We start from the raw sequence: 12,063 nt of genomic DNA on the forward strand, positions 1-12,063 counted from the left end.
AATGACCTAATTCAGAGTTCAATGTACTTGTCAATCTTTACCAACCCTTCGTATAGATTAGAAATCGACGTTGCCTCTGGTGAATATTGTAAAAGTTCATCATACGCAGGTATTATCCGCCTTGATACACCATCAACTATTGATACGTCGTCCCACTCTCCCCAATGGCATGTGACGTGTACTCCTAATTTGTTCAAGGGAGAATCACTTGGTGGTTGATCCTCGCCATCCTCAAGCCATTTAGGAACCCACTGAAGACCCAGATGGTAACCTGAGTTCCAATTTGTCTTGTGTAAGGCAATTTGATCAATACCAGAAAGCCATTTGAAGATTTTATTTCCACTGGAGTCGACTGTAAAACCATTGGATAAAGAGCTGGCACTATCAAGATTTGAAGAAAGTGACACATTATTCACCGAGTCGTATATCGTGACAACACGAACTGGTGACTTACCATGGTGAGGGGAATAAGCACTAGTGTTGAAAGTGACGAGACAGTTTCTGTTCTCCTTGACGTTAATGCGAATCTCAGCCTTCATTGGAGAATAAGGTGATGCTTCGCTGTCTTTTGTCTTTAGAATATCAACAGTCAAATAGGACTCAATCGAGTTGTCCTTGAGTGTACCGTTAAAGAGATAAGGTCTCTCAGCAGACTGATAAGAGCAAATTTCATTACCGTCATCAGAAGGCGTACAAGTAACATTCTCGTGATGTTCCTTCACACTTGGAAGATCACTGATAATGTCATACAAGAAACCGGTACGGCCCAAGATCTCAACTTGAGGAGAAGCAGTTCCGTCAAGATCAATTGTTTGTGCAAAACGTACCTTCATTGGAGCTCCAGAGGTGAACGGATCCTGCAGAATCGATTCAGAACCTCCAATGATGATGGACAATATGAGAACAATGGCAAACAAAAAGTTCAATTTATATGCAAAACTCAACAATGGAACTGTTAATGCAATACCAGAGGCAAGCAGGACCTCGTAAAAGACAATGCCAGAATGAAGACTCTCCTGTATAGTCTGACAAAGACCGACGAGTGATGCATCCACTGAAATGTATGACAGCAACAAGGGAATAGGAACAAGAACCAAATACTGTAGACTCCAGTCATAAGTGAATGAGTTGTGCTCTGGATGTGCCTCCTCTTCCTCATCAACGTCATCTCTATCAATCAAAGGTGTATTTTCATCAAACTCATCAGTGGTTCTTGTGGAGACATTTCCAGGCTGTAGGTACTGGTTGTCGTTCAGAGGTTTCTTTCTTTGAGAGGCAACTGCAATTCCAAACAGCCCCAAGATTGTTGAAATGGAATATAGGGCATAAATGATAGTCACAAGATAGGCACCTGTTATTCCAACCTGTGTCTTCTCCCGGATGGTGAAATACAGAAGCAAGACCCAAAGAACGACAAACACTTCCAAAGTGATGATCAGTTTGAAATCATGAACTGGTGCCAAAGATTGGGATATAGTTAAAAAGCCGTAGTTCACAAGAAGGAACGTTGCAGAAACTGCAATCAATGGTGAAATAAAATTCCTTGAAACGATATAACCGTTCAAGTAGTAGATCGATTTGTTAACTGCATTTGCAAAAAACAACCCCAGTGCAAAGGAGATTGGTAATCTAAACCAGCTGTAACCAGTTGTCCATATCTGTCTCTTATGGATGATTATCCCAAAGAAGATCAAGGCAATTGGTACGATAGTCAGGAGGACAATATTAGCAGTAATCAAGGCATTCAATGAGGTGACAAAGAACTGCAACCCAAGTACGTCAAAGAACACGGCACCAGACTCATCATCACTTATATCCTTGGCATTTGCCAATGATTTAGTCAAATCCAAAGTATTACCAAGCATGTGCCATAGTGCGCCCTTTGAAGTGTGCTTAATTGAATCTGCCACTGTGTGGTACAAGTCTCTCGGCTTGTAAAACGCAATATCAAAACCACGGAGACCATTCTCATGGTAAATTCTGTAGTCAGTCTCGCTTCTAATCACACCAGTGGCAAAGGCTTGTTGGAATATAGAGGAGCCAAATGGAGATCTCACACTGGAATAGAGCTGAGCGACACCATAATCAGTTGTTCTGAATAGAGCTGCACGTTCTCCTGTGCCTGTTCCCTCAAGATTAATGAAGTACTTGACAAGCTTTGACCATTTGTGTTTGAAAAAGGACATAGCACCGTACAGTCCAAATTCCTCGTTATTGTTGAAGTTGAACACTATGGTACGCAGAGGCTGTTTGCCCGTGAGGGCATAATGTTCCAACACTCCCAGGAGTGAAGCGACACCTGCACCGTCATCAGTAGTGCCGTACGAGGTTCCCACAGAGTCGTAATGGGCACTGAGAAGGATGCCGTCCAGCTTACTATCCTTTCCTTCAATCTTCACAAGAATGTTTGAGCTTTCAAAATAGTGCAAGGGATTGAAGTCGGCATCTCCATCTTTCCAGAGGTAGTGGATGTCAAAGTACGTCAGATTGGAAGCCTTGTCATCGTCGATGGTGATGTTAAGGACAGAACTCTTAGCCAGCTGAGTGACTCTCTCCATGAGGTAGTCGTGAACTTCGTCGTTCGCATGGGATACGTAAGGATGTGGTTTGTGTGATATCTTCTGCAAGTCAAACCATGCACTGGTCAATTCACTTGGTTCAGGTGAGGGAACAACAAGAGCATAATCTCTCGCCAATGGCAAGCTAATGAATACCAGGAACAGCGTCAGTCCAACAAAAATCGTCAACGAGGTCTTCCTGAAGCCAAATAAAGCCCTGAAGGACTTTACAAATATGGAAGTTGGGCCTGAAGATTGATGTGGCTGGCGCAGGGCCTCGCTATCATGCTCCTCATCCTGTTGATAGTGTTGTGGCTCCACAGGTTCGTCCAAATGAGTAGTGCCTTTATATATGCTACTGGATGAGCCCTGGGCAGGCTCTTCTCCAGACATCGCAGCTTAACTGAGGGTATAAACGGTCTTTCTGGCGGTGTTGCGGTGGTAATTGTAGCTAGGTAAGTTTGTTTTTTCAGTACGTGAGATTGCGCTTCTTTTTATAGTGCGAATTACCAAACAGGGCAGCCAGCTTTCTGACAGGAGACCCATAACTTAGCAAGCCATTTTATAATAACTACAAATTATTGTGACAATTAAAGATAAACTACCAAGTTTATATCTCTAATATACATATATATACCAAATAAGTGACAGTCCTTTATTGCTATGCTTCTAGCTCTCTTATCCGGCTCCTTTAAGCCATCAACAAAGCACCTGCACACACTACTGCAGGCAAGATGAAGCTGTTCTTCGATGCCGATACGCCAGCAGCTCCGTTGGTGCTATTGCTGAGCACTGTGTATACCGAGGAGCTTGTGTATGTTGTTGTGGACAGCTCTGTTGATGATCCTGACGTCTGTGTAAGCACTGATGTTATAAGGCTCTCGGAAGTGGTGAGCACCGTTTCACTGACATCTCTAGACAAGGATGTGGTGTAAGTTGAAGACCCAGAGACATAAGTGCTCACGCCAGCAAGCGTGGTAGTGCCTCCACTCACACTGGAAGCTGTTGAAGGAGTCCACCACACTGTCTGGGATGGAGTCCACCAAACAGTCTGTGTTGGTGTCCACCAGACGGTGGTACTAGCAGTGTTCTCTGTGTTCTGAGCGACTTGAGAAATTGTCTCTTGGGATGCAACAACAGCCGATGCTGGAGCAGATACCTCCTGTTGAGTCACAGAGAGTGCTTCTGGTGTAGACAGTGTTGGTGTCGATTGAACAGCAGCAGAGACTGGACCTACTTGCTGTGAAGCAGCAACTCCGGTAGCTTCTGTTGTGGCTGCTGTACCAACAGTAGCCTTGGTAGTTGCAACAATATCAGTACCACCGGTAGTGGCTTCAGTCTCACGAGTTGTTTGAGCAGCAGCGGTGGTTGTTTGAGCAGCACCTTCGTCCAATCCACCATTCTGTGCCAGAGCCAGAGAGAACAACGATGTGAGAGCAAGTTGTTTGTAAAGCATTGTTAATTTTCTTTGTGTTTGATGTTTATTATGTATATGAAACAATCGAGTTGATTACGATTAAAAGACAAGACTTTTTTTTTTCTGAAGAATCAAAGAGGAATTGAGAGCTCTTAAATATTTCTGCTCTCTCTAAATCTGTATACGATCCATCACAGCCTGTTTCAATCATAGATCATCTCTTGACACATAGGCTATGCCGAAAACAGCTAAAAATAGCCTGGTTTTTTCTTACCCAAACCTCGAAGATGTTTCCTATTTGGGAAATTTGTAAACAGAAGCTGGATAAGAATTTTAGCGTGTTGAATAGTTTTCTTGGTTTATTTCTGCAGTGTCAAACCTGATCGATGTAGAAACTAAATTTTAACAGTCTCGTATGTGTTCATCAATTCCTGAGTATTGCTCACGGCAAATTGCCTACAACTATACTAATTGGAAGAGGTTGTGCTGTGTATGATTACGATGAAGATACAGCACAAGCTCATTCAACGAGTCTATAGGGTACCCAATTTCTGGAGAATGTCGATCACGCCAGGAGAAACTGGGTACCTCCAGAATTAGCACTCCATCCCGTTCCAGCTTACGCCACTGCAGGGCTTGATCGACACCGTCACTCTTGATCTCACCATCAGGGCTTAGAGGTACCTGCAGCTAATTAAATACCAGCCAGCTCTTGGATCCTCACAAAGCCCTTGTCTCGTATATGATGCTTTCTTGTAGAATTAACCGTCCTCCCAGACTAAGGATCTTGATAATTCCAAAAATACACCTATTGTCATAAGCCCTTTCGTAGGCTTTGTTACACAGCTGTTGATTGTTTTCCTTTTTTGGTAAATTAACCTCAATGGCAATAGTATATCCTTACTCTTCCCCTGAAATGAATATTCCTTTTGAACTTAAAGCGTTTAACCAACTACAAAAATGATCCAAAGTAATGGAGTATACGTCAACTCATGTGTATTCTAAGCAGCTAACCATGTTATCAAAGAAACGCCAGCAATGAGGAAACCAGACATAGAACAACTGGAAGAATTGTATTTTGTTGTGAAACACTATCCGCACCATTTGCAGTTGATGAGGTTGAGCTTTCCGACGCAACAGAGGAGCTCATTGATGACTTTGAAGACAAAGTTGATGACAAGAGGGTGGAAGACGTACCAGTACTGATGGTTGAGGCGGAAGCAGACGCACTTACACTGATGTGTGACAAGGCAGACGATGCCTGCGAATCGATGGAAGTTTGTTCAGAGTTCAAAGATTCAATAGCTGCCTTTGTGACACTTGCAATTGACTGTTCGTACTCACTCTTTACACTTTCAATAGATTCAATAACCTGATGTGTTACGCTTTTTATCGAATCCTGGAGAGAATCATTGTCGGTGTAACTCTCAACGGAACTAATTGCGCTCTCGATAACGGTCTTAACAGATTGCTCAAACTCACTCTTGGCACTTTCCCATGACATGATATAACTTGAAGCTACACTATTGATTGATGTGACATCTAAAGTTGGAATGGTATATGATGGAATAGTGAACGATGGAATAGAAAACCCAAAGATATCATCTGCCTGGACTGCATCAAGAGTTGTTCCAATGACAAAAGGTTTGGCTGCCTCAGTTGTATCAATCTCTTGAGCTTGAGCAAGTGCAAACAAAAGGCTATATGAGAAGGCTATGGTTTTGTAAAGCATCGTATGACGTGAATGATTACTGAGGAATGAAAAGGTTGACAGTGAATATTGGAAAACAATATTACTTTATATACTTTCCAACCTCGCTAGGTTAAACTACACAGCCTACAGGTCACAATTTGCTTCACTAGCGACTCTTGCTTTTTTTTCGCTATAGTTTTGAGTGACTTGCTGCATTTCATGTGATAAAGGCCGTATTATAAACTTGAGCTGTCTGGGCCATTCTTCTTCTCCTTAATGGAAATTCCCCCCTTTGATTGGTCCAACTTCGAATTCTAAGAAGAAAAGACAATGCTCGCCCCCTATTGACCTGTACAGAACTTTACTTATACAGATAACTCGTGATAATGTCGTAGTTTCTTTCTCCTCTCATCGACGTCATAGTGCTATCCTGCACTTTCCACAGGTGGACCCCACAGATATGCATACATATTATCAGCTTCCTTTAGAAATCATCCATTCCAGGCAATATCAAAGACACCTGTGTTTCTCTGCTCTGGTTCATGCCATTTGACATTGAGCAAACTCATGATCTTTTTCTCGTCGAATGATTCAACAAGCTCATGTCTCTCCTTCGACCCATCTCTGACAATCTTGTAGAGCCCAGTGCCGTTTAACACCATACCATGTTTCTGTGCTCTATACCTTAACTTCTTATTGAACTCATCATCACCGGTGAAATAGATCATCGCAGCACCCAATTCCTTCCAGGGAACCAGTAAAAAATCCACTCGACGACACTTCCCCCATTCTTCTCCTTGACCGTCAACTTTCTTATTCCATAAAGGTGGTAGCGAGCATCCAGTTAAAAGCTTGTTCTTTACGTGGTGATGTAAGATGCACTGGAGATACCCTGCCTGTTTGATCGTGTCTATTAGATTATCCATATCCGCCTGTAGAGCCTCCATAGTCGCATCTGGTTTGGTAACAATGAAGTCTATATCACCACATGTCTTTGCACCACGTCGGTAGCTTCCCCCAATAGTTGCCTCTATGAGCGGATCCACTCTATTCAACATGTATTGGACATACTCGGCATGAATAGTACATTCACTCCGTGGAATCCTCTCATTCCACTCATCATAGTACTGAAGCCCTAGTCTCTGCGCATCTGTGAGATCTGTTCTGTTCTTGATGTCGTCCAAACTCGTCATGCCTTCGTCAATCCACTTCTTCGCAATCACAGTGCCAACACCATAAATACCCTTGAACAACTTCATCAGTTGAGTATGCCTGGAGCCCTTTGACACATCCAACTGCCTAAGGTGATGAGTCCTTGATATCTCTTCAATCTTTTTCGCAATCGCAGGGCCCACTCCTTCCAGCTGGATGGCCTGGCTGTAAGACGTCACAGGCGTTGATACTCTCTGTAGCGTATCAATGGCATTCCTGTAGGCTTTCACTTTATACGCCTCACCGTTAATCCTGTGCTGTTCAGCCATCTCGTTGAGTACATCAACGCTTGTCTGATTCGGACTATCCAAGACCTTCTCACCGGGCTCCAGTGTGGTGTCCACTATCGGTCGAGACTCCGCCTTCCTGAGCGATGACACCTTCCTCTTCTTAGCCGATGGCCGCGCTAGGTCAATTGTATAGTTAGCCGTCGGTAGCAGCTCAGATTTCGACACGCACTGGACCAACCACTCTTGGCCTACCACTGGCACATTGGTTTTCGCAATATCACGTAGCCCTAATTTCTTCAACGTCCTTATAAGCGCTTCTGTATTGGCCGTGAGCACAACTTTTGTATCAACAAGCACATGAGTTGTTGATGTTTCACCAAATGCGCTACATATCTGTGCACCATGATCCACCGCCAACTTCTGCCGTATCTTTGACACACCAGCTTTGGAATTTGGAATAAATAGGAACTTCAGCCCAAGAAATAGCGATGTCATTGGGTCAACGCTGTGTAGTATCCCTGTCTCCATAGAGGTGGGCTCCCTCCTGTCCTTCTAAAAGTGTGTGTTTTTGTAGGCGGGCTTTTGTTGTTGCTCTCCGCAGGGGCCCACGGCGGACGGTTTTTCCTGGGCTGAATTTCCAACGGTTCCTACTAAAGATTGTGAGCATACCGTGTAAACGACAAAAAGAACACGCTGGAACAGAATGACGATCGAGATCGCTGATGCTCTTCAGTCCAATGCCAATGAGCTATTCGAAAAGTATTCTCTACAGGACATCACAGAGCTTTCGAGCTCGTTGTCTGTGACAGCACAGAATAAACACACTGAACTGCGTACACTTGTTGCTTCCCAATACAGGGACCTCTTGAGCACCGCGGATGAAATCATCGAGATGAACTCGATGTCAAAGACATGTGACCAGAGGCTCTATGACTTGTGCTTCCTGAACACTGCGAGACTAAGCCATAACATGAGTATTGAATCCAACGTTTCCAGGTTCTACTCCTCTACACCTATTAAGGCTGACGACAGATCCGCGAGGGTTGTTAAGAATGCGGATTTGTTTCTAGTGATGAGTGAATTGTTGAATCTGAACTCGTTGAATTCAGCTAGTGAGATTTGTGAGGTACTGAACAAACTACCAATTGAGGACAAATGGTTCCAGGATCGCGCTGGTTTGGTGGACAACAAACTGGCAGAGTTAGAGATGTGCTTAGAGGCAAAGATCAGGACAATGAAGTTGGATGAACTCGTCAAGATTGATACTTTCGTTGTTACAACGTCATGGTTCAACAAGGCAAGACTGGAAAATGCCATCTATGAAACTATTCTGAAGAAAATCACATTGGAGAATTTAACCAGCATACTATGTCAATTTGACAAATTTAAACCAAGGCTCTTGGATAAGTTCAGTGGTGAAGCCAAATCAGAACTCGATGAATTTGGAAAGCTATTGGCCCAAGTGGATAAGGTCAATAATGAGCCAAAATTGGAGTTGTACAGCTTACACATTGAAGATCCTATGGAGTATCTGAGTAACATTCAGTACATTTCTAATGGGTTGGTGTACAAGACATACCAGCAGATCTCCACCACAATAGTACATTGTCTCCGCTCTCTACGGTTTCTCAACTTGATCGACACAACGCTCAGTGGTGATTACCTCAAACAGTTGAAGTCCAAAGTTCAACTCTTTACAAAACACGCAGCTGACACGAATAACGTTGCACTTGTAAAGTACCTCAACGATCTAGAAACTTCATTATAACCAATGAATCAACTACATGATATGAATAAATGAAAGTCGTTAGAATTCGTTAAAACTGCTTCACAGTTGTTTCTTCTTCAACTATTGGGCCGATAAGACCGACTAAGCCGTTGATGTTGGAATAAATAGAAAATAAATAAAGCTCTGCATAGGTTATAGCGAGACAAATCATGTCAGGTCAAAAAATAATGAAATGAGCATGTGTGTGAACCCACGTCTTATAAATAAGGCTGATTTTCTCCGTTGATGTTATGTTCTTCAAGAACAGTAGCAATGTCAGTGAAACCAGCACTGAAGATAATAAATAATTTGCACAGAGGACCCTTTGTTGGTCTGAAACTCCACGTCTTATAAATAGGTTGTGTTGTATGTTTGTTTGAAGCCATCAGTGTTCTCGCTCAACGAGTAAGTCATAGGTGTCGTCCCTCAAGACGTCGCCCTGCTGCTCACTTTCATGCGCCATGTCCTTCAGACCCTCGTACAAGTAGCAAAACATGAAATCGACATCCTTGTTTTCGTTGTACATCTGTCTTATGGCATTGCGCACTGATCTTGGGTGTGATCTTGGAACCACCGTGGCCTCGTGCAACTTGATATAGTCATTGATAAACCTGTCCTGCTCACCACGATCCAACTCCATCCATGACTTGTAATGTGAGTTGAAATCAAGATAGGAATGTTCACGCAGGTATAGGAAAGTCTCCTTTGCCCTCTCAAGCTCCTGTGTAGAACCTCTTTGGAACATGGACAGCGTTGTTGCTGCAGGTCCCACAGATAAACGGAAAGTCCTTGGGGTAGAGAGGTACTTCAGAGTACTGGATAGCATTTCTCGGGTGTACGTGGTGTATTGTGTGTTCGAAACAATTCTTCTTGAGATTTCAACTCACAGAGTGTAAGAGGGGTGGTCAGAGATCGATTCAAGGTGTGGGTTTCAGACTCCTTTTATACTTTTGAATTTATGTAAGGTGCTCTGAAACCACACCCACTTCCCTATAAGCTACGAGGACTAATTAATCCGTGAGCCTCTTACGAAACGCAACAGCAACGGAGAGAAAGTGGTGTCACTTGTTCACGAGTGGAGATGAAACCCGCACCACATACATAAAACCAAGCAAGAGCCAACACCAAAGCCCTACATGTACCACAGGAGCAGATCGGGAGCGCACATTACGTAGAGCACGCTTGGAAGTGGTGGCTTTACAGCAACAAGCGGGTGCAAGGTGCGGTAACCGGACTCGCTTTGCTGAGCGATCTGTGCATGAGAATTTGAATAGAACGAGCCGTGATAGGTTGTAAATATGTACAATGGGAGCGAAAAAGAAAAAAAAAAAGGCCACTTGAGAGGGAAATAACTGCGTGGTTGTTAGTTTGGTATGTAGTGCCTGTTATTCCACCACAAGGCTGTCTGGTGGGTTCTTGCTGTGTTTGAGTGTGTTTTTCCAGTTTGAGCTGTAAGTACCGTACGATTGTGGAGATCAATAAGCAGTGTAAATCATCAACTGATTTTTAAACCAGGCATATTGGGCCAGCTACTGTTGACATGATTCCCCTGGAGAAACTTTGCGAGGGATTACACTATTGAGGGAGGTTCCAAATACGGCACCAGATCACAATTCATTAAATGGGCTATGGATTACGGATTAGCTGCATTACGGGTACTCTGACGGGCTTTCACACTGGCCAAGTTGGTACTCTGGTGTATACCTCTGCCATGGCTATTTGCTCACATAGCTACGTTCAAAGTCCATACGCATTTGCAGGCGCTTAGCCGATCTACGGATAAATCACATTGGCAGAACGTACAGGTTGATCCAATCATATTAGCTGTGATTACATATACAGAGCTCATTTCACCAACGTGAAGAAATCAGAGTCAAACTCCGCAGTGGTCTCGTTGTGGATCTTCTTGTCCGCAAGGTCGTTGTACAACAAGCCAAATATAGCCGGGATATCATCAAACTCCTCCATTCCCGCCGCCAGTTGCTTGTAGTAGTTCTTTGTGCATGAATTCTTCGAACGGTACATCTCCACGAACTGACGGATAAACTCACGCTTGTCATCGTCCGATAGCTGTCTCCACGGTTTCTGTACGCTTTGAAGCGTCACTCCTGAGCTATGGAATCCACGTTTCGTACCAAGGCTTGCACATACCAGCCCACTAGGATTCGTCTTGACCAGTGCTTTACAAATTGAGCCACGCTGTGCCGCTTGGAGACACTGGAGCTTTACTCTGGAAATGAACATTACGATGCGGATGCTGTTGTGTTGTAGTGTGATGGTGTAGAATGCTGGGAAAATGCAACGATATGGTTAAGCCTAATCGAGTAGAATTGGGAGTTGACTTGTGGCTCAGTTAAAAGGTTAAAGAAAAAACACTTGGTTATTGCCTTAAACTTGTTGATTATTCATAACACCCCTTTTCGGTGGTCTCTGGGCCTTTTTTTGCTTCACAGGCAAGCGAAATTCACCAGCAAACCTTTACGGCGCCGTTGGAAAAGATTACACCTGTTGCCCAAAACAGAGCCCCTTTTGTAGACCTTTGCGCCAAATCTAAAACTGCTGTCGGACCACGAAAAGGCACAACAAAATGACAGCAAAACTGATTTGGGGCAGGAAAAGTCTCCGATAAAAAAATACAAGCCTAAAAATTAAAGCCCTTCCAGCTGGGAAAGTTTTACGAAGCACACAACGGACATTTGATAAGATCCTCATCTCGCTCGTATTTTCTACCATCGAATCCGGAAGGGAGCAAACATCCTCCTCATCATGAGCCAGTGTAGACCATCCACTCACCACGCGTTGTTCACGAAGCTGGAAGGCGTGTGTCCTTACCACATTGTCCGGGCACGCATGGTAACCGCGAAACACATCGCTGAGTTCATCGACACCTACCCCAAAAAACACTCGTGAATTGTCACATCTCGTCCTCCAGTTCATTCTGTCTCTCCCTAATCCACCGGTGTTTGGCCTTCAAATGTCAAGTCACGGGGACACGCCTCTCGAGAGTGACTGAAGAGTACACGAGCAAAACCTGCACCGGCAGCGGGACAATAAAACACACACAGTCTCTGGCAGACCGCACCTTCTGTTGTGCCTCGTGTAACCTGTTTGTCCACCGCGACATCCTCATCAAATGTCTTGCCGCATCTCAGTAGACACAACCAAGGAGAGCGTTCATGCTCCTC

At 43.9% G+C, this 12,063-nt stretch overlaps 7 protein-coding genes across 7 annotated transcripts; 1 reads left to right on the top strand and 6 right to left on the bottom strand.

Annotated features, from left to right (window-relative positions):
* Positions 1-11: 11 nt before the first annotated feature.
* Positions 12-2,951, bottom strand: PFF1 (Pff1p; the record flags this gene model as incomplete). The annotated part of the gene is made up of 1 exon (XM_020213076.1): positions 12-2,951. One exon carries the CDS (start codon positions 2,949-2,951, stop codon positions 12-14), a length of 2,940 nt encoding a protein of 979 aa, XP_020067856.1.
* A 190-nt stretch (positions 2,952-3,141) lies between these two features.
* Positions 3,142-4,174, bottom strand: NCW2 (Ncw2p). The gene has a single exon (XM_020215969.1). It carries the CDS (start codon positions 4,012-4,014, stop codon positions 3,250-3,252), a length of 765 nt encoding a protein of 254 aa, XP_020067857.1. The 5' UTR covers positions 4,015-4,174; the 3' UTR covers positions 3,142-3,249.
* A 409-nt stretch (positions 4,175-4,583) lies between these two features.
* Positions 4,584-5,769, bottom strand: CYBJADRAFT_169884 (uncharacterized protein). Its single transcript, XM_020215970.1, has 2 exons — positions 4,916-5,769; positions 4,584-4,861 (listed from the first exon to the last, which is right to left on the bottom strand). The coding sequence occupies exon 1, from the start codon at positions 5,705-5,707 to the stop codon at positions 4,997-4,999; it is 711 nt and encodes a 236-aa protein (XP_020067858.1). The 5' UTR covers positions 5,708-5,769; the 3' UTR covers positions 4,584-4,861; positions 4,916-4,996.
* Positions 5,770-5,829: 60 nt separating this feature from the next.
* On the bottom strand, positions 5,830-7,631 carry POL4 (DNA-directed DNA polymerase IV). The gene has a single exon (XM_020215971.1). It carries the CDS (start codon positions 7,603-7,605, stop codon positions 6,160-6,162), a length of 1,446 nt encoding a protein of 481 aa, XP_020067859.1. The 5' UTR covers positions 7,606-7,631; the 3' UTR covers positions 5,830-6,159.
* Positions 7,632-7,813: 182 nt separating this feature from the next.
* Positions 7,814-8,878, top strand: CYBJADRAFT_192434 (uncharacterized protein; the record flags this gene model as incomplete). The annotated part of the gene is made up of 1 exon (XM_020217444.1): positions 7,814-8,878. The coding sequence occupies one exon, from the start codon at positions 7,814-7,816 to the stop codon at positions 8,876-8,878; it is 1,065 nt and encodes a 354-aa protein (XP_020067860.1).
* Positions 8,879-8,901: 23 nt separating this feature from the next.
* CYBJADRAFT_187213 (uncharacterized protein) lies at positions 8,902-9,870 on the bottom strand. The gene has a single exon (XM_020217248.1). It carries the CDS (start codon positions 9,702-9,704, stop codon positions 9,264-9,266), a length of 441 nt encoding a protein of 146 aa, XP_020067861.1. The 5' UTR covers positions 9,705-9,870; the 3' UTR covers positions 8,902-9,263.
* Positions 9,871-10,723: 853 nt separating this feature from the next.
* MLO1 (Mlo1p) lies at positions 10,724-11,122 on the bottom strand (the record flags this gene model as incomplete). Its single annotated transcript, XM_020213886.1, has 1 exon — positions 10,724-11,122. One exon carries the CDS (start codon positions 11,120-11,122, stop codon positions 10,724-10,726), a length of 399 nt encoding a protein of 132 aa, XP_020067862.1.
* Between the last annotated feature and the right edge of the window lie 941 nt (positions 11,123-12,063).

This window comes from Cyberlindnera jadinii (genome assembly GCF_001661405.1).
Source record: "Cyberlindnera jadinii NRRL Y-1542 unplaced genomic scaffold CYBJAscaffold_25, whole genome shotgun sequence".
NCBI classification, from domain to species: domain Eukaryota; kingdom Fungi; phylum Ascomycota; class Saccharomycetes; order Phaffomycetales; family Wickerhamomycetaceae; genus Williopsis; species Williopsis jadinii.